Source organism: Aquarana catesbeiana, linkage group LG01 (assembly GCF_042186555.1).
Source record: "Aquarana catesbeiana isolate 2022-GZ linkage group LG01, ASM4218655v1, whole genome shotgun sequence".
In the NCBI taxonomy this organism is placed as follows: Eukaryota; Metazoa; Chordata; class Amphibia; order Anura; family Ranidae; genus Aquarana; species Aquarana catesbeiana.
Genome location: NC_133324.1, coordinates 925,126,536 through 925,154,349, shown reverse-complemented (window position 1 = coordinate 925,154,349; position 27,814 = coordinate 925,126,536). Strand labels below are relative to the sequence as shown.

General features: G+C 45.8%; 1 protein-coding gene across 5 annotated transcripts in view; it reads right to left on the bottom strand.

Moving 5' to 3' along the window:
- SLC4A11 (solute carrier family 4 member 11) overlaps positions 1–27,814 on the bottom strand; it is a 229,399-nt gene that overhangs the window by 115,960 nt on the left and 85,625 nt on the right. For all 5 annotated transcript variants that reach the window (XM_073611028.1, XM_073611030.1, XM_073611029.1 and 2 more), the window contains exon 3: positions 12,507–12,665. In XM_073611028.1, the coding sequence (XP_073467129.1) occupies positions 12,507–12,665 (159 nt within the window). The remainder of the gene's footprint in view (positions 1–12,506; positions 12,666–27,814) is intronic.

Sequence of the window (27,814 nt, the reverse complement as noted above, 5' to 3'; positions counted from 1 at the left end):
TACACACCAACCTCCAGCTGTCCTTTTAAAAGGAACATTCCTGGAGCTCTCCTTTAAATACGGCATGTATTAACTAATGTAAATATAAATTCAAATCACAATGCATTCCAGACACATCTGCTGGCTCTAAGATGCAGTTAGAAAATACATTGCTGAGAAAACATTTCCTCCCGTATAAAAGGAAAAAAAACTTTTTACAAGCCCCAGGAGTGTGAGCAATACATAAAGGTCCTGTGGAGACGCGGTGTGACCTGAAGAGGCATTGGTCATCCTTCTGCACCGCAGGCTGTTTTGCAATGTTTATCTCACTGGAGTCACAGATGGGGGAACCCTGCCAGAACCACAACGGAAGAGGATCTGTGATCGCCGAGTAGATAAGGGCGCTCACACATAAAGAACAGCGCACAACTTGGCCCACAAACCTGACACAGGTGCTACAACTCACACAGGCATGATACACGTTATAAATATCAGATTATCTCAAGACAAAGTTTGAGTCCATTCAAAGGATTGCATTACAGTATCATACATTACAACAACATGCATCAAGTGTTCTCTGTGTGATGCTTTGTAAAACCACTGAGATAAGCACCCCTATAACCACTTCCCACCCAGACCAACTGATATTTCTATCCTACATGGAAAAATTTGTATTTTTTTTTTTGCTAGAAAATTACTCATAATCCCCAAATTATATTTTATATTTAATTAAGAATAGAGCTGCACGATTCTGGCTAAAATGAGAATCACTATTTTTTTTTTTTTGCTTAGAATAAAGATCACGATTCTCTCAGTGTAACAACTTCTTTCACATTATACTAAAAAAAATTGTGCTAACTTTACTGTTTAATTCATAAAAAAAAAAAAAAAAAAAAACTAGAGTGTGTTTTTTCAAAAAAAATTGCATTTGAAAAACCGCTGTGCAAATATGGTGACATAAAATATTGCAACAACCACCATTTTATTCTCTAGAGTCTCTGCTTTAAAAAAAAATATATATATCGATCGATATCTATAGAGAGAGAGATATATCTATCATGTTTGGGTGCTCCAAGTAATTATCTAGCAGAAAATAATGATTTTTTACTTGTAAGCAACAAATGTCAGAAAAGGTTTGGTTTTTAAATGGTTAAACACCCCTCATCTACACTTGGTTTCCTTTGATAAAAGAACGAAAAGATACTTTGTTTCTACTTACTCATGTGTTGTAATAAAACTTGGCAGGCTGCCTGGATTTTTTTTTTTGTTCCAGCTGTGAGAACTCTCTGCACTTGTTAGATGATCACATGCTGTTTTGAAGATCAAAAAAGTTCGCGATTTTCTATTCTTAACAATTAATCATGCAGCTCTGATATATATATTTATTCTATTTTATAAAGAGACCCTAGGGAATAAAAAGATGGCATTATTTTTTATGTCACGCGGTATTTGCGCAGCGATTTTTCATACACTATTTTTGGGGAAAAACACACTTTAACGAATTTTAATGCAAAAAAAAAAAAAAAAGCAATATAACCCAATTTTTTGGTAAATAATAAAAAGATGATGTTACGTCGAGTAAATAGATACCCAACATGTCAGGTTTTAAAATTGCGCACGCTCATGGAATGGTGCCTATGGAGATAAAAATCTCCATAGGTGACGCTTTAATAATTTTTACAGGCTACCTGTTTAGAGCTACAGAAGAGATCTAGGGCTAGAACTATTACTCTCGTTGCAACATTCGCGGTGATAGCACACATGTGTGGTGCGAAGACCGTTTACATATGGGGGCATGACCTACGTATAAGTTCACTTCTGCGTGCGGGCGCACACACACATTATATATATATATATATATATATATATATATATACACACACATATACATATACATACACACACACACTTTTGTTTTTTTGTACACTGTCCCTTTAGTTTTTAACTTTTATTCCTAAGAAATGTAAACATCCCTTGTGGTAGAAATAAGGCATGACTGGTCCTCTTTATGGAGACATCTGGGGTCTATAAGACTCCAAATCTTTTCTCTACCCTGGAAAGAATGAGATAAAAAAAAAAAAACCACCATTGATCTCTGCTTTCCAAAAAAATGGCAGCTGTTACATCTGCCAGAGCCAGAAGTGACGTCATGATTTTGTTTCCGGCCTCCCAAGATCATAGAGATGGCTGGAGACCATCCAGTCTGCACCTAGCTCTGTGTTAACCCAGCGCCGCCCCCAGATCAGATCTCTGGCTCTCCAATCATGCAGGAGAGCCGCCGATGGGCGGCAGGTGTTGCCTCCCCTTCCGCTGCCTGTAAAAGCCATCCAGCAGCTAATCAGCTGCTAGGATGGCTTTTACGTTAGAGGGAATCACCGGATGAAAAGATAGAGATCTGCACGATTCCTGTAGCTGCATGCATCATCCAGATATCTCCACTTCAACCTAAGGACATCATATGATGTCCTACCAGCAGGAAGTAGTTAAACCCCTGATGTTTCCAGAGCTCAATAGCTCAAGGGGACATTTACATACACACGTGAATGAGCAGTGACTCCCCCTCCCATCTCTGAGGTTTTAAAGGAGAAGTATGGACATATGAAAAAAAATAAAAATTCACCTCCATGCTGTGGCATTGGTGTGATGCTGCAACTGCCCCATGTCTCTAAGACCAAGAACTGAGCAATCACATGACCGCTGATCCTTCATTTCTTGGTCTGCTCAAAAAATGGAAAGCAGTGACTGTCAGTCACTGGCTCTCTCAGCTCTGCTCCTCCAGTGTTTACTGGAGTGCTGGGCTGGTGAGTGGGCAGACGAAGCTCGCTTTAGCAATCAGTGAACTGGGTGGATCCTGACAATATCATTGGGATCTGTCCAGAGCCTGAAGTGGCCCTGCCCCATCAGCTGATTAAGTCACAGGAAAAGTTTTGTCCATACTTCTCTTTTAATGAGACAGTGTCTCCAAGGAGATAGCTACGGTTGTCCTGTCTTTTTGGATAACCCATAGTGCTCTGGGAATTGTTTTTCTTGCAATACATTTTACAAAGAATGTACTTGTATAGTTAAAAACAATAAAAATAAATGAATACATTTTCAAAACAAATGCGTGACTAGTGCGCTCACGTTGCCGGTGATCAAGCTGTCATTAGACAGCTGATGCAAAATACAGTAAAAAAATCAAAAGGGCCAATAAAAATCACGCCTGTAAAGCGCCTCTCATGTCTCACCAGTGTGAAAGCCTGAGTGCTTTCACAATGGGGCGGTGTGCTTGCAGGATGGGAAAAAAAGTCCTGCAAGCAGCATCTTTGGGCCGGTGTGGGAGCGGTGTATACACCGCTCCCACACCGCCCCTGCCTATTGAAATGAATGGGCAGCGCTTGCGAAGTGCCTGAAAAGCACCGCAACCCTTTTTTCAGCTGCTAGCAGGGGGGTTTAAAAGCACCACGCTAGCAGCCGAAAAGCGCAGCTAAAATGACGGTAAAGCGGACCCCCGCCCCAAGTGCCGGGTAACACAGGGGCGAGTCGCAAGTTGCGCTCCATGCATTGCAATGGTACCGTTCTAATAGGAGCAACTCAAGTCGCTCCGACTTAGAAAAAAGGTTCCTGTACTACTTTGGGGTGACTTTGGAGCGGCTTGCATTGACTTCTATACAGAAGTCGTTTTGCAAGCTGCGCTGAAGTCGTGCTGTATGGGGCGGCTTCAGAGTTGGACAACTTCAAAGCCGCCCCCCTGTGTGAACCGGCACTTATTGTCAAAGCCTAATTAAACAAGCTAAATTTAGAAGCTGATTGGTTACTATGCATAGCTGCACCAGATTCTGTGTACACCAGTTTTAGTAAATCTCCCTTTTTGTACAACTTCAGCAACTTAACTGAACAGCTTTTCATTCCTTTACCTACTTTTTTTTGTATAGTTATTAGTTTTTTTATGTAGTTAAATATCACTCAAAGAAAGCACTATTTTTTTTTATAGATAAAAAGGATAGAATATTGATTTGGGCACAGTGTCTCGTGACCGAGTAATTGTTATTCACAGTATCACAGCAATGAAAACTGAAAAATGGACAGGGCAGGAAGGGGTGTGCACATGCTGGCAATGAGGTGGTTAACGTATATTTATAGAGCAAACTATTGTTTTTCGTTGATAGATTAGGGAGCGGTTATTTCCCCAGGAAACATTTAATTTTAGAGGAAATCTCTTCTACATAGTGGTCACCGAAACACGCGTCCAAGACCTCCCACCACAATTCCGATTTCCCGTCACTTTCTCTCCCGGTGATAAAGGACTCCCGAGTCATCAGGACAAATGGAGACAGTGGAACTTCCAAGCTGACTGTAGTAAACTGTGGAATTTATTTTTTCTAAAAAGGGCCCCCTGCAGGTGAACACTAGGCACATTACGTCAGACTTGCCTTTCAAGCAAAGCTCTCCAACGGTGCTCCATCACCTCTGCCTGCGGATTCCATCGTCACCCAGTTTTCCTTCCAGGTTTGTGCAGCAGCTTTTATGTGCGTGGGAGTGACCAACCCCGCGGGGCGTTCTGCATTCCATGGAACATGCAGAAGGCCACTGCTCATGCGTTGGTGGCATCAACAGCTACTGCTGGTGCGACTATCTCCTAAACGGTGCACATACAGATATCAGTTGTACCTGCAGGTAAGGTTACAATAAAGCACACCTGTAGGTACAAGTTTAAATAGAGAGTTTTCTACCACCTTAATAGGAAACCGTTTCAGATTTCCAAAGGGTGTGCAGAATAGAAATCTAAATTATCTTTGGTTTGAATTGATGTTGATGGAGAACATGTGAAAGTACAGATGACAAACTGCTGAAGGCCAGTGAGGAGCTTAGGCATGTTCACACTAGGATCTGAACCTCTCCCTTGTGAGTGTAGAAAAAATGATCCCCAGTCCGGTTGTTGCTCTTAAAATTTCTTCATTTTATTGAATAGCCACAGTGAACAAAACACAGATGAAGTCAGTTGACGCGTTTCAGCCTATAAGGCCTTAGTCATAACCACTGTGAGAGCCCATCAGCAGGAACTGGGCGAGATTCGATCCGTCAATGGGTGGTGTTCTGCTGAAAACTCAGATTCGCCAAAATCTCCAACCACGTCACTTCCGGTGACTCTCCAGCAGCAATAATTGGAGATTTGGACAACTTGGCTATTTTCACAGTACACCAGCAGCATATACACTACGCTACACCATATAATGAGTGGACATGGTTAGTCCGCCTGCTAGTAACCAACATGGCCACCTCCAAGGCGGCAACAACTTTTTTCCTTCTTACCCCGTGTTCTGTCAAAACAGCCAGCTCATCGTGTACCATAGTGCATACGCTGTCGGTGTTCTGTGAAAACATCCAACTCGTCCAAATCTTTAATTATTGCTGCTGGAGAGTAACCGGAAGTGACGTGGTTGGAGATTTTGGCGAGTTGGAGTTTTTCGGCAAAACACCGGCCATAGACGTTTCGAGTCTCGGCCAGTTCCTGCTGAACCAGCCGAGATTGGAGCCGCGTGTGGGCAGGCTGAAAGTTGACTGATCAGCTTGAGTACAACCAGCCTGCCGGATTCACTTGTGATTAGCCACTAGCGTTAATCACCGTCTTCTCTCGGTGGAGGTGGCTTCGCCCCACCCCCGTCAGGAGCAGGCAATTGCTCAGCAGGAGGGATACCCCTGTCAGCACTGTCTGTGTTGATGGGGAAATCATGCAAATTTCTTTCCTGCACCCCGTGATCCCAGGAAAGAAATCTGCACCATCTATGGCCTGCCTTAGAAAGCGGTCACCTGTACGGGCCAATCACCTGCGTTGCCCACCCCAAAAGTCACACGTAGACATGCCTCTTGTACACGTGCGGGCCAATCACCTGCGTTGCCCACCCCAAAAGTCACACGTAGACACGCCTCTTGTACACGTGCGGCTGTGGGGCAGGAAGTGTCCTGGCAGCAGTTGATTGGCCTTTATAGGTGATGGCTTCCAGTCGGGCTCCCTCAAGTGGACTGGGATCCTAATCCAAACACACCCGAGCTCATCATGAGTGAAGACCAGTAATTCTACTCATTTTATGCTCAAAATCTAATAGAAACTTCCAAAATGTGCATTGTATATAGCATGGCCGGTGTAATTGTTAAAGTGATTAAAAAAAAAAAAAAAAAAAAAAAAAGAAAAGCCTTTACAAACATGTTATACTCACCTCCTCTGTGCAGTTGGTTTTGCACAGAGCAGCCCGGATCCTCCTCTTCTTGGGTCCCTCTTTGCTGCTCCTGGCCCCTCCCTCCTTTTTAGTGCCCCCTCAGCCAGCAGCTTGCTACAGGGGGCAACCAAGTCGAGTCAGAGCTCCGTGTATCCATTCAGACATGGTGCCCCTCCCCCTCTGCCATGATTGGCTGACTGACTTTGAATCTAGGATGGAAAAGGACCTGGAGGTACTAGTAGATGATAGGCTCAGCAATGGCATGCAATGCCAAGCTGCTGCTAACAAAGCAAACAGAATATTGGCATGCATTAAAAAGGGGATCAACTCCAGAGATAAAATGATAATTCTCCCGATCTACAAGACTCTGGTCCGCCCGCACCTAGAGTATGCTGTCCAGTTCTGGGCACCAGTCCTCAGGAAGGATGTACTGGAAATGGAGTGAGTACAAAGAAGGGCAACAAAGCTAATAAAGGGTCTGGAGGATATTATTTATGAGGAAAGGTTGTGAGCACTGAACTTATTCTCTCTGGAGAAGAGACGCTTCAGAGGGGATATGATTTCAATATACAAATACAGGCAGTCCCCGAGTTACAAACCTCTGACTTGCGAACGACTCCTACTTATGAACGGGAGGCGGCGTGACGTTCTGCGCATGTGCGGCCACTTTGACGGCGGGCACCTCGGAAAACGACGTCTGCGCGGCTACTTGACAGAACATCAGAAAACGACGTCTCTGCCGTTCTGCTCACGCGCTTCCGACTTACGAACATATCCGACTTGGGAACAAACCGGCAGTCCCTAACCCGTTCGTAACTCGGGGACTGCCTGTACCGTACTGGTGACCCCAAAATAGGGATAAAATTTTTCTGCGGAAGGGAGTTTAACAAGACTCGTGGCCGCTCATTAAGATTGGAAGAAAAGAGGTTTAACCTTAAACTACGTAGAGGGTTCTTTACTGTAAGAGCGGCAAGGATGTGGAATTCCCTTCCACAGGCGGTGGTCTCAGCGGGGAGCATTGATAGCTTCAAGAAACTATTAGATAATCACCTGAACGACCACAACATACAGGGATATACAATGCAATACTGACACATAATCACACACATAGGTTGGACTTGATGGACTTGTGTCTTTTTTCAACCTCACCAACTATGTAACTATGATTGACAGCCACGGGAGCCAATGGTGCCGCTGCTCTGTCTCAGCCAATCAGGAGGAGTGTCCTGGAAGGCTGAGGGGATCATGGAACATCGCTGGAGAGAGATGGGGCTCAGGTAGGTAATTAGGGGGGAGGCTGCTACACACGGAAGGTTTTTTATCTTAATGCATAGAATAAAAAAAAAAAAAACCTTCTGCCTTTACAACTCCTTTAAGTTGCAACATTTGATAACCTAACGAACGTCATTTTAAAAAAGGGACTTCAAAGTTTTGTTCGATTTTAAAGTGGGGTTGTAAAGGCAGAATTTTTTTATTTTTTTTATTTTAATACATTCTATACATTAAGATAAAAACAACCGTTTGTTGCAGAAGCCGCCCTAATACTTACCTGAGCCCCCTCTCGATCCAGTGACGTGCACAAGAGACTTAGCTAAATCTAATGGGTTTAGTTACATTGTAATGCATTATTTAAGCAATTCTCTACCAATTCCAAACGCCTTATATACTCCTGGAGTAAAAAATGCAGGGACGAGGTGTTCTCCGCATAGAGAACCGTACAGTCTGAGCCCCCCCCCCCCCCATACACATCAAAGGGCTGGGAGTTGTGTGGAGGTGAGGCCGCTGTCTGTATTGTGTAGCTTGTGGTAAACAAGCTGCGGCATTGTCATCAGGAATCTATTGTGTGTGTGTGTGGGCTGCCGCTCCATGAACTCCAGACCTCCTGCCACTCGCTGGTGATCTCCGAGGGATTCACAAAAAGCTCTCCGCGGGAAGCATCCTCACAGCGCCATGCATGACCAGGAGCGGCCCGCCGTGCGACATACCTTCCGCAACAAATAAAAGCCCAAAATTCAGACATATTGAAGGACACTTCTAAAACTAGGACAGTCTGGAAAATCCGCCAGATTTTCTGCCTTTCCACACCAAAAAAAAAAAAAAAAATTTTTATTTATTATCGTTTTATTTTGATCTTACTTTTTTTTTTTTTTTTTTTTTTTTACATTTTACAACAAAAAACAAACAAAAACAAATGCACAAAACCTGCTTTTTTTCTCTCGATTTTTATTTTACTTTTTTTTGTTTTTTTTTGTTGTAAAATGTATAAAAACAAAAAAAACAAAAAAAAAAAAACAAAAAAAAAATATATGCACAAAACCTGCTTTTTTTTTCTCCATTTATTTTGATTTTACTTTTTTGTAGAGAAAAAATAAAAAGCAGGTTTTGTGCATTTTTTTTTTTTTTTTTAACATTTTACAACAAAAAACAAACCAAAAAATTAAAATCAAAATAAAATTGAGAAAAAAAAAGCAGGTTTTGTGCATTTTTTTTTTTTTTTAACATTTTACAACAAAAAACAAACCAAAAAAGTAAAATCAAAATAAAATTGAGAAAAAAAAAAAAAGCAGGTTTTGTGCATTTTTTTTTTTTTTTACATTTTACATTTTTACAACAGAAAAACAAAAAAAAGTAAAATCAAAATAAAATCAAGAAAAAAAAAAAAAAAAAAAAAGCAGGTTTTGTGCATTTTTTTTTTGTTTACATTTTTTCTTTGTGGGCGGGTATTATCCAAAAAAAAAAAAAAAGTTTAATTTTTTTTCCTTTTGTTTCTATTACATACCTCATTTTGCTTCTCTATGCAACACAGACAGATCATGGCTGGTAGGGGGAGTAGGCAAGGGGTTCCAGAAAACATCGCAGCACCCTGCCTCAGTACTGATTCAAGCAGTTGGCTGGCTCTTAGGAGGAGTGGATGTTAAGCCGGTCATAGACGGCTGGAATCTCGGCCAAATTCAGCAGGGGCTGGCCAAGACTTGAATCCTATATGGGCAGGCTGATTGTATCCAAGTTGCTCGAAATGATCAACCTGGGCACAAGCAGAATGTCGGATTTTTTTAATGCGATTATTGCCCGCAGCTGTAGCCACTGTGTGCTTTCCTGGCCGGGACACCAACCTCCGACGCATGCGCTTACGTTTGTACATGTGTATATGTGGGGATGGGGGGGCTCAATTTTTTTTTTTTTTTTTAACCCCATCAAATCGGGGAAAAAAAGTTCCCTATATAATGATTTTTAGGTGACAGGGCTCCATGTGAATGTAGTGCAATGCAGATCGGATTGCAATGCATCAATTCCCAGCAATGCTAGCAGCTGGGGGAAGTGACAGGTGACCCCGGAAGTGATGTCATACACGTGTCCCCTCCCCTCCACCCGCCAGTCTCAGGCCTGCATATGGGCGAGCGTGACCTGTAAAAAAAAGTAAAAGTAAATTGGGTGGCAGCGCAGCCACCAGAACGCTTCCACCCAGTTTTGCCTGTCAGTCTTATACTCAATCATAGTGGCTGCAGCCACCGGATTGTGTGTTAAACCTCCCACTGTCAGTTCCATACTACGTACGGACCTGGCAGCAAAAGAGTTAATACACATTGTGAGAAACTCACAGTGTGCAGTAAAAAAAAAAAAAAAAAATCAGCAATTTCAGTCCAGGAGAGGAGCCGGAACAACCGTGCAAGACCGAAGGGAAGGCCGAAAGGTTCGATTTAAAGTGAACCTGTCAGCAGATGTCAGCAGAGCCTCCCCACACATCCATGTCATGACCGGTTCACTTTAAGAAAGCAGAGAGCAGACACATTTATCTCAGTGTGCGTCGCAATGTGTTTTCCCATCTGGCGCACCACGGGGGGGGGGGGGGGGGGGGAGTTAAGAGCGAAAATACTGCATTATTCATATTCATTATTTATAAGCGGGTAAACAAAACAACAACGGCAAACACTGACAAAAGCCCGGCCAATGACAGCAATAAGAAGTCGTCCAATAAAAAGGAATCGCAATGATCGTGAGGACAAACGATCCCGATGAGAATAGGAACGATTCACCACCCGACAGTCCACCTACAAATCACATCAGTCCTGGGTGGAAAGTTGCGGACTGAATCCCCCCAGCAGGTACTTATATCTGTGTTCCCAGCTCCGCCCACCTGCCACACCCATGTAACATATGTGAAGCTACAAAAGGGCGGGCTTTAAACACCCAGACACCGCACATATGGGTCACTGAGCCACCAATGTTTGTGCTGAGAAATGCTGTCAAACACAGCTCTTGGTCCTCAATAACGATCGCTTACAGGAACGTCTCCCAAACATGTGACCACTGTGACAGCCAATCGTCGCGCTCACATGATCGCCGTTCCTTCTCGCCCCTCGAGGGTTCAGAACCTTATAAAAAAGGGACAATGGGGCGGGCAGGAAGGAGTTAAACAGGCCACAAAGTTACCCTCTGGCATGAGATCACAGCTGGTGATGCAAAGGCGTTCCCCACTAGACGGCAGTGCAAAGGGGCGCCCCCCCCACTGGATGGCAGTGCAAAGGGGCGCCCCCCACACTGGACGGCAGTGCAAAGGGGCGCCCGCCCAATGGACGGCAGTGCAAAGGGGCGCCCCCCCAATGGACGGCAGTGCAAAGGGGCGCCCCCCCAATGGACGGCAGTGCAAAGGGGCGCCCCCCCAATGGACGGCAGTGCAAAGGGGCGCCCCCCCAATGGACGGCAGTGCAAAGGGGCGCCCCCCAATGGACGGCAGTGCAAAGGGGCGCCCCCCCATGGACGGCAGTGCAAAGGGGCGCCCCCCTCCCCAATGGACGGCAGTGCAAAGGGGCGCCCCCCTCCCCACTGGACGGCAGTGCAAAGGGGCGCCCCCCTCCCCACTGGACGGCAATGCAAAGGGGCGCCCCCCTCCCCACTGGACGGCAGTGCAAAGGGGCGCCCCCTCCCCACTGGACGGCAGTGCAAAGGGGCGCCCCCCTCCCCACTGGACGGCAGTGCAAAGGGGCGCCCCCCTCCCCACTGGACGGCAGTGCAAAGGGGCACCCCCCTCCCCACTGGACGGCAGTGCAAAGGGGCGCCCCCCTCCCCACTGGACGGCAGTGCAAAGGGGCGCCCCCCTCCCCACTGGACGGCAGTGCAAAGGGGTGCCCCCCACTGGACGGCAGTGCAAAGGGGCGCCCCCCACTGGACGGCAGTGCAAAGGGGCGCCCCCCCACTGGACAGGGGTGCAAAGGGGCGCCCCCCCACTGGACGGCGGTGCAAAGGGGCGCCCCCCCACTGGACGGCGGTGCAAAGGGGCGCCCCCCCACTGGACGGCAGTGCAAAGGGGCGCCCCCCCACTGGACGGCAGTGCAAAGGGGCGCCCCCCCACTGGACGGCAGTGCAAAGGGGCGCCCCCCCACTGGACGGCAGTGCAAAGGGGCGCCCCCCTCCCCACTGGACGGCAGTGCAAAGGGGCGCCCCCCCCACTGGACGGCAGTGCAAAGGGGCGCCCCCCCCACTGGACGGCAGTGCAAAGGGGCGCCCCCCCCACTGGACGGCAGTGCAAAGGGGCGCCCCCCCCCACTGGACGGCAGTGCAAAGGCGCATCCGACTGGGCTGCAGTGCAAAGGGGCGCCCCACTGGGCTGCAACGCAAAGACATGTCCCAATGGACATCGCGTCCCATTGACTGCAATGCAAAAAAAAACGCCAGTCACATTAATTACATTTAAAAAATAAAATTTTTGCCAGTTTCGGTTTTCGTCCATTCTGAATTTTCAGTTTCGGTTTTGGCACCAGAATTTTAATTTCGGTGCACCACTAATATTGACAACTCCTGAAGAAGTGGATTGTGTCCATGAAACGCGTCGGGCCACAAGGAATCAGTTGTTTATAACAATGTATTGCTTTATCACAACGATGTATTTGTACTGCATTTGGATGCTTTAGGATATTCTGTGAAAAATGGAAATTATTTTTATGACTATGGACACTAAATAGATTGTGTTTTTATATAAAATGTGCCTCAAAAGTTCCACCTCATCACACCATATTGTCAGATATCCTTATAGAGATGTGGCCCCATCTTTTTAAGCAATCCCAATTTTATAATCCAAATATGAAAAAATGATTATTAGCAAAAACCAAGTACGATTAGATTGAAAACACGTTAACGTTTTCCAATGCTAAAAAGAATAATGCAATAAAGAAAAAAAAAAAAAATGGGACAATCCAGCTAGGAAGTGGTAAGTTAGTCCCCACATATCTGACCACCCTTGGAGCCTATGGACACCTTTACTGAGAAGGACGCATGAATCAGAACATGTCCACCTGCTGGAAGGATGAGGAACAACAAATAATCCTGACCCACCTGTGGTACTCTGTGGTCCTTCTAGGTTGACGTTGACAAAGAATCTAATGCTCTCTCCAGACACTATGGAGGAATGTACGGTATCAAACAGCTCTTCTCCTCCACCCTCCTCGTGTTCTTTGTGGTCACAACCATCATCGGTGTCACATTTAAGATAACCTGGAAATAAAGCACAAATGTTAAACAGAAGAAGATCATTCAGTATTAGTGTTGACATTATCATGAATGAAAAAGGATTCAAAACGCAAGTAAAACCATAATACAATGAGTGAAGCAGTACTCTTTTCTCTGGTTGTCGGTAGTGGCAGCCATACGAGAAGTATGACGCAGGTCTAAAGGAGCCTTAGTAAAGTTTGTTAATGTATGTGCCAATATTGGTTTCTACAAGCATTCAACAAGTGTAGGAAAGATAGTCCAAGTCCTCAAGAATTTTAGAAACATTTTGGAAAAGCAAACCTTAAATCCTTAAACGTTTTCCCCCAAAGTATCATAGGTACCAGCTGCCCGGTAATTCAGGTTTCTTTTAGAGGCACCCTGGGAACTCAAGTCCCCGGGTATCATGGTATGCAAATATTTGCCAGCTCAGTGGTTTAGAGCTTACTCTGCACCCTCCCTGCTCCCATCGGCCCTTCATTAGATGTGTGGTCTCACTGGCCAATAGCGAGGAGAGGGGCAAGAAGGGAGGATAAAATTTGGCCACAATTCAAGACATGGGGGTTTCCCAGAACATCATGAAACATGAACTCACAGGCCCAGGAGGTATCTGCAAAACTAGTGGCCCTCAAGAAACTGGACCTCAAGAACTTCAAAGCAAGGGTTTCTCAATCATGGTTCCATGGAACCCTAGGGTTCCTTCAGAGGTTACTATGGGTTCCTTATGCAATGAGCAATTACTGTCTCTCAGATAAGTTTCCACTGACACCACTGATGTTTTTTAGTGATCTGTTCCCAATGACCACAAGTGTGAAGAGCATTCTTCCCACCGACCAACTCCCTCTGGCTGCACTGCGGGGGGGGATTGGTTCCAGCACATGCGCTCCTTATATCTGTTGTCTGGGCCCCCTGTGTGCCCCTTTCCCCCCTACAGCAATGCCGGCTTCCCTCCTCTTCCACCGGCAGCTGCTGTGGGCACACAGGGGGATGTCACTTACTGGCCCTTTTCTTTGCTGAATGAACACAGCGAGTGATCAGTACCAATTACTCCTGTGTCCATCACTGATGCATAGTATACAGTGTTTACGATGCTTCAGTCTGAATATGCAGGAAGCCTCAGAGTGCATTCATTCATCTGTGCTACTGAGGCTGTAGAGAAAGGGACTGAGAAATCTATGTCCTCACTCACTTTCAGCTGAGGGGGGTGGGGGGCTTGTCAGGTAGGCTGCATGGGGCCCCGTGATTTCTAACAGCAGCCCTGGTAAGCACTGCCTCTTATATCATATGTATGCAAATGTTACCATGGGGTCAGGTTGTGGAAGGTCCTAGAAACCCCTGGCCGGTTGAAGAAGCTAAAACAGTTTTTTCCACTTCTAGTACTTAGAGGCTTCCCTAGAAGCCCACTTTCAGAGCAGTAAAAATATTTAAAAAAAATAAAATGTAATATATAAAATATTATATATATAAATATATATATATATATATATATATATATATATATATATATATATATATATATATATATATATATATATATATATATATATATATATATATATATATATATCCTAAACGATTTACCATTCCCTCGTAACCTGCAAATGTCACCCCCTCACATGTACCCAGCCGCCCCGGGTTCCCTGCAGCTAGAGTGCTGGCAAACATCAAGAACTTGGCAAGATCTGTGTTTAGGCAGTGAATAGCTGCCTCTGCCTCACCAACCAATCAATATACCTTCCTAAATTCCCATCGTACCTCATGGCATGCTGGTTGGACAGGCTCTGTTTGCATTGCGATGGGCGAGCAGAGCCGGGTATTTAAGGTCTGGTTGAGTCTCCTGGCATCTAGTTGACTGCAGGTAGAGCATGTGAGGAGGAGAAGGAAGCTGCCTGTGTGTAGGGGGACTGTAGCCTATGTGGGATATGGAATGGAGGAAAAACTGATGCATGTTATATAGTGGCGGTTCCCTTCTGTAAGTACGGGTCCCATGCATTAGGTGGTTTTAGTTACATCATGTGATACATGACTTGTATATCATTTTAGAGGAATGAACTTCTAGCATTTTACCTTCCTTTGAAGGTGGTGGACACTCGGAGTGGACTGTACTTTAGGATTTATGCGATTTATTTGATTTTGAATTTTGATTATTTTTGGAATATATGTGTCTGAATAGTGCAGCACTTTGGATGAATATACCTTTCTGCATGCAGGTCCTATGCTGTTCAATATACAGCTCGGGACTGAAGCCATTAGGAGCCCTGAGCAGTCTTCATGGTGGCATGAGATGGGTGATCTTTACTTTTCAGGAGACCAAGGGGCAGCGAGTGAGTCAAATGGAGTCTTAGTTGGGTTTAGGCCTATTTTAAGGGCTCAAATTCACAACGCATTTATAGGCTTTTGATTTTATTTTATTTTTTCCTGCCTGCAAACGCACCTCTACATTAGCCTATGTGTATGCACACATACTGTAGGCCGGGGGTCATCAACCCGTCGATCGCAGGCAGGTGACGGATAGGTCGCATCTCTTGGTTGCCGACCCCGAACCTGGAGAGGAGGGGCGGCAGGGGCTGCAGAAGCTCAACAAGCAATGCCTACTCTCCCAACTGCTGGAATTCAGCTGCTGCAGGGAGCAAAATGCAGCCCATGGGTTACATGCCGCCCTGCCTCCCCTCCTCTTCAGGTACCCCTTCCTTGTTGCCTGGCCCCCCGTGTGCTCCCTGGGCACCCCCGCAGTGATGCCGGGCCCTCCTCCTCCCCTCTCCCGCTGGCTGCTGCAGGTGATGTGTCACAATGGATAGCAGGGGAAGGGGCTGGTAAATGTGTCATTTACTGGCCCCTTCCTTGCCAGAATGAACACAGTGAATGATCAGTACTGGTGGTAAACTGGGTTTATTATGCTTCAGTTTGTGAGTGAACAGGAAGGCGCTCAGCACAAAGCACTTCCCATTCATTGACTATGGGAATGGGATATCTCTGTCCTCAGCCTCTTTCTCCATTTCAAAAATGAGACATCAGGGGTCTTTTCAGACCCTTGAAATTTCAAAGCCCCCCCAACAGGGCTCCAAAAAAAAAAAAATAAATAAAATTTGTAAAAAAAAAAAAAATAAAAAAAAGAATTAAACAACTGCTGACAGCGTCCACCAGGGGCAGATCCTATATCTGGCTCCCCACCCCCCCAACTTTAAAATGCAAAAACACCCACAAAAATTTGTAATGTTTTCAAGAATATTGGAGTATTGATGGTGCTGACGGAAGAATCCTCCTCCCTCTGCTCCCCCAGGCCGTCAGCCCCCTCCTCCTCTGCAAAAACGGTGTCAACGTAGGGGCGGACTGACAACTCATGGGGCCCCCGGGCAACGAGAGAGAGAGAGAGAGAGAGAGAGAGAGAGAGAGAGAGAGAGAGAGAGAGAGAGAGAGAGAGAGAGAGAGAGAGAGAGAGAGAGAGAGAGAGAGATTGAAAAGGGGCATTGCTGCGCACCCACCAATGAAAGGGGCATTGCTGCGCACCCACCAATGAAAGGGGCATTGCTGCGCACCCACCAATGAAAGGGGCATTGCTGCGCACCCACCAATGAAAGGGGCATTGCTGCGCACCCACCAATGAAAGGGGCATTGCTGCGGACCCCAGAGTCCCCCCTTAGGCACTTTTCTTAACGTCTTTCCTCCTAGCAGAAGAAAAGCTGCTTTGAAGTAGCAGAGCTCACGCTCGGTGTGCACGAGCCCCAAGAGTAACTGAGGAAAGCATAACACAAGAGCCTTGGATCCAAACACCAGACATTATGGAGCTGTGTGTTCAAAATTGAACTAGAAGTACGCACAATTAATAAATAATAGATGACTCAATGGCTATTCAATATTCCTACTAAGAACAATATGGTATCGGGAGCTTTGGCTCAAACGCAGACTTGAGATGTAATCAGCTGGATAATAGGCCAACAGCTTTCATTTTTAAAAGCCAAAACACACACATTAACCTACAACAAAAAGCCATTTTTCAGAAAACAAAACACTCCAGATTGGGAAAAGGTCCCCAGGGGTTGTTGTGAGTGTGTCGCTATGCGCGCCATGCACACGGGGATTGGTTCACCGGCTATGACTATTGTTTCATAATGCCGGCCTCTAAAAAGCAATGCTTGTTAATCCAACTGTTTGTTTAGCTCATCAAGATATGGCTGTCTGCCCAGCAGTGGAAAATATACACCGAGCAAAAGGAACTTAATCCCAGCGAGGGCGCAATTCCAAACAGCCAAGGACGCCAGAAGACCCTAAAGGGCCATAGACAATAGGGGGTCGTCTGACGCACAGGCACGACTCCGCCAACCTTAGGCATTCATGCTGGCCATTTCTTCTCCAAGGACTAAGATTTTATGCCGGGCCTATGGAGATAAGGGGGACCATGGACACTGCCATTATCGGCTTGGGAGAACAAAGAAACTAGATAATGTTATTTTTAATCTGTCCAATCAATAAGCTTTCAATGGTGTCTGTAGAAAGCTAAAATACTCATTGAATCATTGCCTGCTCCGATCATGACCTACAGCAGGTAAAATAAGTATAGAACACGTCACCATTTTTTCTAGGTAAATATATTGCTAAATGCTATTGAGATGAAAATTTCACCACATGTCGGTAACAACCCATGCAATCCATACATACCAAAACAAAGAAGTTACGAAAGTAAGTTATGTGTAATAAAATGAAATGACACAGGAAAAAAATAAATAAGTATTGAACACATGAAGAAAGGGAAGTGCAAAAAAAATAAAAACATAAAAAAAAGGCATAGAAAGCCAAGACACCATCTGAAATCTATCAGTAATTAGAAAGCAATCCTGCACCTGGTCAGTGCAAATTAATATTAGCTGGTTCAGTCTCAACTGATGACCTATAAAAAAGGTGTCGCACAAGAAAACCTCTCATGATGGGTAAAGAGCTGCCTCAAGACAGACATTCACCTTATTGTAGCAAAACATACTGATGGCATTGGTTACAGAAGGATTTCTAAACTTCTGTATGTTCCAGTGAGCACTGTTGGGGCCATAATTCAGAAGTGGAAATAACATCATTTTACCATAAACCAGCCATGACCAGGTGCTCCTCGCAAGACTTCTGACAGAGGAGTAAAAAGAATTATTAGAAGAGTTGTCCAAGAGCAAAAGGACCACTTGTGGAGAGCTTTCGAAAGACATTGAATTAGCAGGTACATTGTTTCAAAGAAAACAATAAGTAATGCACTCAACCTCTGTGGCCTGTAAATACGCTCACCACGCAAGACTCCACTGCTGAAGAAAAAGCATGTTGAAGCTCGTTTAAGTTTGCTGCACATTTAGACAAGCCTGTGAAATACCGGGAGAATATAGTCTGGTCAGATGAGACCAAAATTGAACTCTTAAGATGCCATAATACACACCATGTTTGGAGGTCGAATGGCACATCACCCCAAAAACACCCCCCATACCAACAGTGAGGTTTGGAGGTGAGAACATCATGGTGTGGGGATGTTTTTCAGCATACGGTACTGGAAAACTTCAGGTCGTTGAAGGAAGGATGAATGGAAAAATTTACCAAGACATCTGCTGCCATCTACCAGAATGATGAAGATGAAACGAGGGCGGACATTTCAGCAAGCCAAGGAAACTCTCAAATGGATCAAAGAAAGAAAATAAAAAGGTGCTAGAATGGCCCAGCCGATCACCTGACTTGAATCCAATCGAAAATCTATGGAAAGAACTAAAGATCAGAGTTCATAGAAGAGGCCCACGGAACCTTCAAGATTTGAGGACTGTGTGGAAGAATGGGCCAAAATCACACCTGAGCAACACATGGGACTAGTTTCTCCATACAGGAGGCGTCTTGAAGCTGTCATTACCAACAAAGGATTTTGAACTAAATATTATATACATTTCAGTTGGCGTGTTCAATACTTTTTCCCCTGTGTCATTCCATTTTATCACACAACTTTATTTCTGAACGTATTTGTTTTTGGTTTCTTTGAATGTATGGATTGTATGGGTTGTTACCGACGTGTGGTGAACTTTTTATGTCAAAAGCACCTTTAGAAATAGATTTACCTAGAAAAATTATGGCATGCTCAGTACCTATTTTACCCGCTGTATCTAAATGACATGTTAACCACTTACAGACCGCCACACGCCGATATACGTCCTAACTTAGAAGAGGAATATCGTTAGCTGCCATAACCCCGGTATCCTCTTCTTCGGCCGGGGGTCCGCTTTCCCATAATAGTGGTCTCTGCAGTGGATTCGCAGCGAGATCACTTTTAAATCGGCAGCGGGAGGGTGCCCTCCGCCGGAGCCGTCAGCAGCGTCGGAGGCGAGTGGATCTTCTCCCTTGCTGGATATGGAGACGAGTGAGGGGAAGATGGCCCCCACCCACCCATCAACATATCACTGCAGGGAGGAAGCGACGTCAAAACGTCACTTCTGCCCAGAGCTCTTAAAAAAATATAAAAAAAAAATGGCCCTTTAAATGACAATTTTTTTTTAAATTGCATTTTAGTGTAAATATGAGATCTGGGGTCTTTTAGACCCCAGATCCCATATTTAAGAGGTCCTGTCACCTGTCATGCTTTTTTTCTATTACAAGGGATGTTTACATTCCTTGTAATAGGAAAAAAAGTGACACTTTTTTTTTTTAAAGAACAGTGTAAAAATAAAAAGGTTAAAAAAGAAAAAAAAAAAAAAAAAAAAGAAAAAATTTAAAATGCGCCCTGTCCCGCTGAGCTTGTATGCAGAAGCGAACACATACTTGAGTAGCGCCCGCATATGAAAGCGGTGTTCAAACCACACACGTGAGGTATCGCCGCAATCGGTAGAGCGAGAGCAATAATTCTAGCCCTAGGCCTCCGCTAACTCAAAACATGCAACCTGTAGAATTTTTTTAAACGTCGTCTACAGAGATTTTTAAGGGTAAAAGTTTGTCGCCATTCCACGAGCAGGTGCAATTTTGAAGCGTGACATGTTGGGTATCAATTTACTCAGCGTAACATTATCTTTCACAATATTAAAAAAAAAAAAAATTGTTAACTTTACTGTTGTCTTATTTTTTAATTAAAAAATGAGTATTGTTTCCAAAAAAAGTACGCTTGCAAGACCGCTGCACAAATACGGTGTGACAAAGTATTGCAACGACCGCCATTTTATTCTCTAGCGTGTTAGAAAAAGAAAAAAAAAAAAAAAAAAACTGTTTGGGGGTTCCAAGTCATTTTCTAGCAAAGAAAACGGCTTTTAACTTGTAAACAAATCTCAAAGAGGCTCCGTCCTTAAGTGGTTACAGCAGGAGTTATATGTCTTTTTCTGTGGCAACTAAAAAAAAAAAAAAAAAAAAAAAAAGGTCACTTACAAAGCCTGACCTGCCCTTTCTCATGGCAGGCCCACTCACCTTCCTGACATCTGACATTTAGGTGCTAGCCCTCCTCCCAGTACCAGGGTAGGCCCGTTGGAAGCTCTAGACAGTGTATGAAGCTACATAACCCTACATGTTTCCTAAACTAAGCCGAAACATCAGCTGAAGCATGTAAAAGCCCTGTATTTCTGCAAGATTTGGGGGCTGACCTGAGGTGTGAAGGTGCAGGAATTGAGGCCGAGTTCCCTAGAGACCACTGACGACATAGAGAATGCAGTCTTATACATTGACTAAGGAACAGTGACATCATAGAGAATGCAGTCTTATACATTGATTAGAGACCAGTGACATCATCGAAAATGCAGTCTTATACATTGATTAGAGACCAGTGACATCATAGAGAATGCAGTCTTATACATTGACTAAGGACCAGTGACATCATAGAGAATGCAGTCTTATACATTGACTAAGGACCAGTGACATCATAGAGAATGCAGTCTTATATATTGACTAGAGACCAGTGACATCATAGAGAATGCAGTCTTATACATTGACTAGAGACCAGTGACATCATAGAGAATGCAGTCTTATACATTGACTAAGGACCAGTGACATCATAGAGAATGCAGTCTTATATATTGACTAGAGACCAGTGACATCATAGAGAATGCAGTCTTATACATTGACTAGAGACCAGTGACATCATAGAGAATACAGTCTTATACATTCACTAGAGACCAGTAAAATCAATGAAAATGAAGCATTTCCATTCACTAGGGATCAATGGGAATACGGCTCATCAGTTCACTAGAGACTAGTGGTGTTTCTGGGAATAAAGACCTCGCTAAGAATGCAGTCTATCCATTTACTAGTGACCAGTGACTGTGCTGGGAAGCAGCCTATTCATTCATCAGAGACCAGTAACATTACTCAGATGCAGCCTATCCATTCACTAGGGATCAGTGACATCACTGAGATGTAGAGCTGCATGATCAAGAATCGCTATTGTTATTTTTTTCCCGTTGCGATCTTGAAAAAAGTGTTTCACGATTCTGTCTATGTAAAGAATTCTCTCTGCTCTTCTGAAGCCACAGCCCTCAAAAAAGAAAGAAAGAGAAAAATCTGGGCAGTCTGCTAAGAATCAAAACATTCTTGAGCAGTGAAACTTAAGTCTAAACATTGTAACAATTTGTCAATGGAATAGACTGTGTTTAATTCAGGAAAGTTTAACCACTTAAACACTTAGCCCCCGGTTCACACAGGGGCGGCACGACTTGCAGGTTGCCTCACCGAGGCGACCTGCACACGACTTGCAAAACGACTTCTGTATAGAAGTCAATGCAAGTCGCCTGAAGTCGCCCCAGAAATGCTACAGGAACCTTTTTCTAAGTCGGAGTGACTTGCGTCGCTCCTATTAGAACGGTTCCGTAGTACAGAATGGGAGGCGACTTGTCAGGCGGCTAGGTCACCTGACAAGTCGCCCCTGTGTGAACCAGCACTAAACCTTTTTCTGACATTTGTTGGTTTCAAGTCAAAATCTTTTTTTTTTTTTGCTAGAAAAATTACTTAGAACCCTCAAACATTATTATATAATTTTTTTAGTAGAGACCCTAGAGAATAGAATGGTGGTTTTTGCAATATTTTGTGTCACACTGTATTTGCGCAGCGGTCTTTCAAATGCAATGTTTTTGGAAAAAATTACTTTAATAAAAAAAAAAAAAAAAACTAACCGATAAAAAAAGTTAGCCCAATTTTTTTTTTGTATAATGTGAAAAATTTTACGTCGCGAGAATCGTGATCTTTTTATTTTAAGCAAAAAAAAAAAAAAAAATTGTGATTCTCATTTTGGCCAGAATCGTGCAGCTCTACTGAGATGCAGCCTATATACATTCACCAAAGATCAGTGGCGTCACCAAGATGCAGCTTATCCATTCACTAGGAATCAGTCACATCACTGTGAGTGTAGCGTATATATTCACTAGGGATCACTGACATCACTGAGCTGCAACCTATCCATTCACTAGGGATCAGCGACGTCACTAAGAATGCAGCGTATCCATTCACTAAAGATCAATGACGTCACCAAGATGCAGCCTATCCATTAACTGGGGATCAGTGACATCACTGAGATGCAGCCTATCCATTCACCAAAGATCAGTGGCGTCACCAAGATGCAGCTTATCCATTCACTAGGGATCAGTCACATCACTGTAAATGCAGCGTATATATTCACTAGGGATCACCGAGATGCAACCTAGCCATTTACTAGGGATCAGTGACGTCAGAAAGATGCAGCCTATCCATTTACTGGGGATCAGTGACATCACCAAGATGCAGCCTATCCATTCACTAGGGATCAGTGACATCACTGAGATGCAGCCTATCCATTTACAAAAATTTAGCGACATCACTAAAAAATACAAAAGTTCTAGGACTTCCCTAGAACTGCTCTATAATCAAACTAAATCCCATTACTTAAGCAGAACATAACGTGCCCAAAGATGATTAATATCATGTCTTCGCTAACAGATCCCATATATGGGGAACACCGTGCCATCGTCTAATTAGACCGGCTGTTTGGCGATCAAAGAAGCCGACATGTAATTAGTACAAATAACACAAGGAAATGCAGAGCAAGCGAGCCAAATATGGCCTGGAAATGTAGACGGGTTGGATGGGAGAGCTTTGAAGGTGGCGGGGAAGAGGCGAGCACGGAGTAGGAGGTATTCCCAGCTGTGCCTTCCCAGAATGAGAGTGCATGCAGATTACTAGTAAGAGACGCCATCGCCTATTCTTATTATTATTATTATACAGTATTTATATAGCGCCAACAGTTTACGTAGCGCTTTACAACTTGAGGGTAGACAGTACAAATACAATACAATTTGATACAGTAGGAATCAGAGGGCCCTGCTCCTTAGAGCTATTCTTAATTACGTTCTATGTTCTATTACTTCATGGTCCCATGAACTGCACACCAATGATTGAAGTGCAAGCACCAAGCGCCCCCCCCCCCCCCCCCCCCCCGAGACATCTGAGGAGACATCAAGAGAACCAGTCATTTACTGTATTTCAGTTTTAGTTTCACTTTTGTCAGGGTGCTTAGTTTTATTTTGGGGAGGGAATGACAAGGTTGCTCAAACTTTCTTCGAAACAGTCCAGTGGCAGCATGGTGCAAAGCATTAGAGCCCCAAAGAGCTCCATGTTGCCACTCCCCGGAGTGCTGATGTGCAAGACATACTACTACGGGCTTAAAGTTAAGCCAACTGTTGGCTTGGTGTTGGAAGTAAAATTTGCAGCCACTTGATCACTTCCACACACACTCACCGGCCACTTTATTAGGTACACCTTGCTAGTACCGGGTTGGTCCCCTTTTGCCTTCAGTACTGCCTTCATTCTTCGTCGCATAGATCCAAAAAGGTGTTGGAAACATTCCTCAGAGGTTTTGGTCCATAGTGACTTGATAGCATCACGCAATTTTGTTGGCTGCACATCCATAATGCAAATCCCCCGTTCCACCACATCTCAAAGGTGCTCTATTGGATTGAGATCTGGTGGGTGTGGAGGCCACTGGAGGTACAGTGACCTGCTGGAAGGAGCTATCAGAAGATGGGGACACTGTAGTCATAAAGGGATGGAGATGGTCAGCAACAATACTCAGGTAGGCCGTGGCGTTTAAACAAAGCTCAATTAGTACTAAGGGGCCCAAAGTGTGCCAAGAAAATATCCCCCCCCACCATTACACCACCACCACCAGCCTGACCCATTAATACAAGGCAGGATGGATCTATGCTTTCATGTTATTCACCCCAAATTCTGACCCCACCAACTTACTGTTGCAGCTGAAATAGAGACTCAGACAGGGCAACGTTTTTCTAATTTTCTATTGTCCAATTTTGGTAAGCCTGTGTGAATTGTAGCCTCAGTTTCCGGGTCTTACCTGACAGGAGTGGCACCCGGTGTGGTCTTCTGCTACTGTAGGCAATCATCTTCAAGGTTCGATGTGCTGTGCATTCAGAGATGGTATTCTGCATACCTTGGTTGTAATGAGTGGTTATTTGAGTTACTGTTGCCTTTCTATCATCTGGAACCAGTCTGCCCATTCTCCTCTGACATCAACACACAACTGCCACTCACTGGATATTTTCTCTTTGGACCATTCTCTGTAAACCCGAGAGATGGTTGTGTGTGACAATCCCAGTAGATCAGCATTTTTTGAAATACTCAGACCAGCCCATCTGGCACCAACAAGACCTGTCATTCTTCACTGTGGCCGGTGAAGAAGAAGCTGGTCAAGCTTGATTAACTTCAATGGGAGCACAAGGGAAACATTAGGGGTCTAATAGACCCTTGATTATGTCATTAAAGAGAACCTGTCACCACTTCCACTGTGCTATCACAAAGGGCAGGGATATGCAATTAGCGGACCTCCAGCTGTTGCAGACTACAAGTCCCATGAGTCATAGCAAGCCTCTGGCAGCCACAAGCATGACACCCAGAGGCAGAGACATGATGGGACTTGTAGCTTTGCAAGCGCTGGAGGTCCGCTAATTGCATATCCCTGACAAAGGGGGTTCATCAACCTCTTACGTGATAGCAATAAAATAAAAAAAAAAAAAAAAACCACACACACAAAGTCAATTAAAAAGGAAAAAAAAAACAAAAAAAAAACAAAAAAAAAAAAAACACGGTATACATAAGAACACCAGATGTGCCCTGGTATGAAAAGGACGATCGATGCACACAGTTTAGGTATTGCCACCCATGACACAGTGAGAGTAATAATCCTAGGGCCATCATTCACTCTAAAATGATACTCGCAACGTTTTTTTTTTTTTTTTTTTTTTTTTTTTTAAGCGTTGCCTAAGGACAATTTTGGATGCCGTAGTTTGGGTGCACTTTCGGATCATTCTTCAGAAAGCATTTAACAGGCAGTAAGGGGGTGTTGCATCGCCTCTTCACCTCCTGCTTTAACCCATTAATCCCTGCACTAGGGTGCTACAACCGAATGCATTGCAAGCAGAGCAGCTCCACTCACCTGAATGGGTTGTGTTGGACCTCCATCTCTGGAAATACAAGGCACCAAAAGCCACCAATCACCTTTCTCTATACTTCGCCTTCATCATTCCTGACTCCATGTAATAACGAACGTATGGCAAACGGCGAGAACGTGCCAACAAAGAACGATGGCGAATGTTGGAATTCGCGCTCAGCCTTTACCTCCCACTGTACAGAAAGCCGATCCAGGAACTTTTCCAGAGCTGTAAATAATGGCAGCTTATCGTTCGGCGGTAGAGAGAACGCCATTAGCCGCAGCATTGTTCCCGTCCGCTCAGCGCACCTCTGGTCACCTGAGTTCTTTATTATACCGAGCCCATTTCTAAGGCAGAGTAGACCCCGCGCCCGAGCTGCTCAGCTTCATCTCAGTGAGTTATTGAGATTAAAGGCAAAAAACACAAAGACACCAATCCTGTGTGTATATCTGAGCGGCTGCAATCAATGGGGATGGCGGGGGGGGTGTAGAATAAACATCACTGGTATGGGAAACTATAATGTATTTGCTACAATTTTATTTGTGAAGCTTCCAGCAGCTATAATGAAGCCTTTGAAGCTGAAGTTTATTCTGCTTATATTTCGCCTTCCCTGGTTTCTTCGTTCTGCCCTTAACATGATAATGAAAAAAAACAAACAAAAAAGCCCTGTCTGCTTTCATTACATAGCGTACTGTAGTTTGGACCCTCAATGCCCACTTCACTGGGTCTCTGTGCTTCACAATGCAATCAGATCATGGCTGGTGGGAGGAGCCAACAGGGTGCTATACATACCTTCCTGAAAACACCACAGAACCCACCTCGCTATTCCTCTCAAGAGACCTCAGGCAAGCAGTGGGCTGGCTCATGGGAGGGGCTATGCAAATCTCTAAATGCTTTGATGGCTGGATGACAGTCTACATTTGTGGGTGTACCTGGGGGCAGGGCTTTTATTTCATTGAACCTTAAAGCCCAACTCCAGGCAACTAAAGGGTTAATAGCTTGTTTAGTCTAGGGGAGAAGAGAAGCAGTTTTACTTACCTGATCCTCCATTCCCCTGGCAACCCTCATGCTCTAGTGGTGGACTGTCCCTCTGCTATTGCCCCTGCTTTGTCTCGATGACATCAGGACCCTGGACCGCTACAGCAAAAAGGGAGAAGACCCTGAGGGGAGGAGCGGAGAATCAGGCAAGTAAAACATTGTTTTTTGCTCCTCTAGAGCAGGGGTCTCCAAACTTTCCAAACAAAAAGGGCCAGTTAACTGTGCGTCAGGCTTTGGTGGGGCAGACTGTGGCCAGCGGGATTAGAGAATGCCCCGTCGGTGGTTTTAGTGGGAGGCGTGGTGCCCCATGACTGGAGTCCGTGGGGAGGCGTGGTGCCCCATGACTGGAGTCCGTGGGGAGGCGTGGTGCCCCATGACTGGAGTCCGTGGGGAGGCGTGGTGCCCCATGACTGGAGTCCGTGGGGAGGCGTGGTGCCCCATGACTGGAGTCCGTGGGGAGGCGTGGTGCCCCATGACTGGAGTCCGTGGGGAGGCGTGGTGCCCCATGACTGGAGTCCGTGGGGAGGCGTGGTGCCCCATGACTGGAGTCCGTGGGGAGGCGTGGTGCCCCATGACTGGAGTCCGTGGGGAGGCGTGGTGCCCCATGACTGGAGTCCGTGGGGAGGCGTGGTGCCCCATGACTGGAGTCCGTGGGGAGGCGTGGTGCCCCATGACTGGAGTCCGTGGGGAGGCGTGGTGCCCCATGACTGGAGTCCGTGGGGAGGCGTGGTGCCCCATGACTGGAGTCCGTGGGGAGGCGTGGTGCCCCATGACTGGAGTCCGTGGGGAGGCGTGGTGCCCCATGACTGGAGTCCGTGGGGAGGCGTGGTGCCCCATGACTGGAGTCCGTGGGGAGGCGTGGTGCCCCATGACTGGAGTCCGTGGGGAGGCGTGGTGCCCCATGACTGGAGTCCGTGGGGAGGCGTGGTGCCCCATGACTGGAGTCCGTGGGGAGGCGTGGTGCCCCATGACTGGAGTCCGTGGGGAGGCGTGGTGCCCCATGACTGGAGTCCGTGGGGAGGCGTGGTGCCCCATGACTGGAGTCCGTGGGGAGGCGTGGTGCCCCATGACTGGAGTCCGTGGGGAGGCGTGGTGCCCCATGACTGGAGTCCGTGGGGAGGCGTGGTGCCCCATGACTGGAGTCCGTGGGGAGGCGTGGTGCCCCATGACTGGAGTCCGTGGGGAGGCGTGGTGCCCCATGACTGGAGTCCGTGGGGAGGCGTGGTGCCCCATGACTGGAGTCCGTGGGGAGGCGTGGTGCCCCATGACTGGAGTCCGTGGGGAGGCGTGGTGCCCCATGACTGGAGTCCGTGGGGAGGCGTGGTGCCCCATGACTGGAGTCCGTGGGGAGGCGTGGTGCCCCATGACTGGAGTCCGTGGGGAGGCGTGGTGCCCCATGACTGGAGTCCGTGGGGAGGCGTGGTGCCCCATGACTGGAGTCCGTGGGGAGGCGTGGTGCCCCATGACTGGAGTCCGTGGGGAGGCGTGGTGCCCCATCACTGGAGTCCGTGGGGAGGCGTGGTGCCCCATCACTGGAGTCCGTGGGGAGGCGTGGTGCCCCATCACTGGAGTCCGTGGGGAGGCGTGGTGCCCCATCACTGGAGTCCGTGGGGAGGCGTGGTGCCCCATCACTGGAGTCCGTGGGGAGGCGTGGTGCCCCATCACTGGAGTCCGTGGGGAGGCGTGGTGCCCCATCACTGGAGTCCGTGGGGAGGCGTG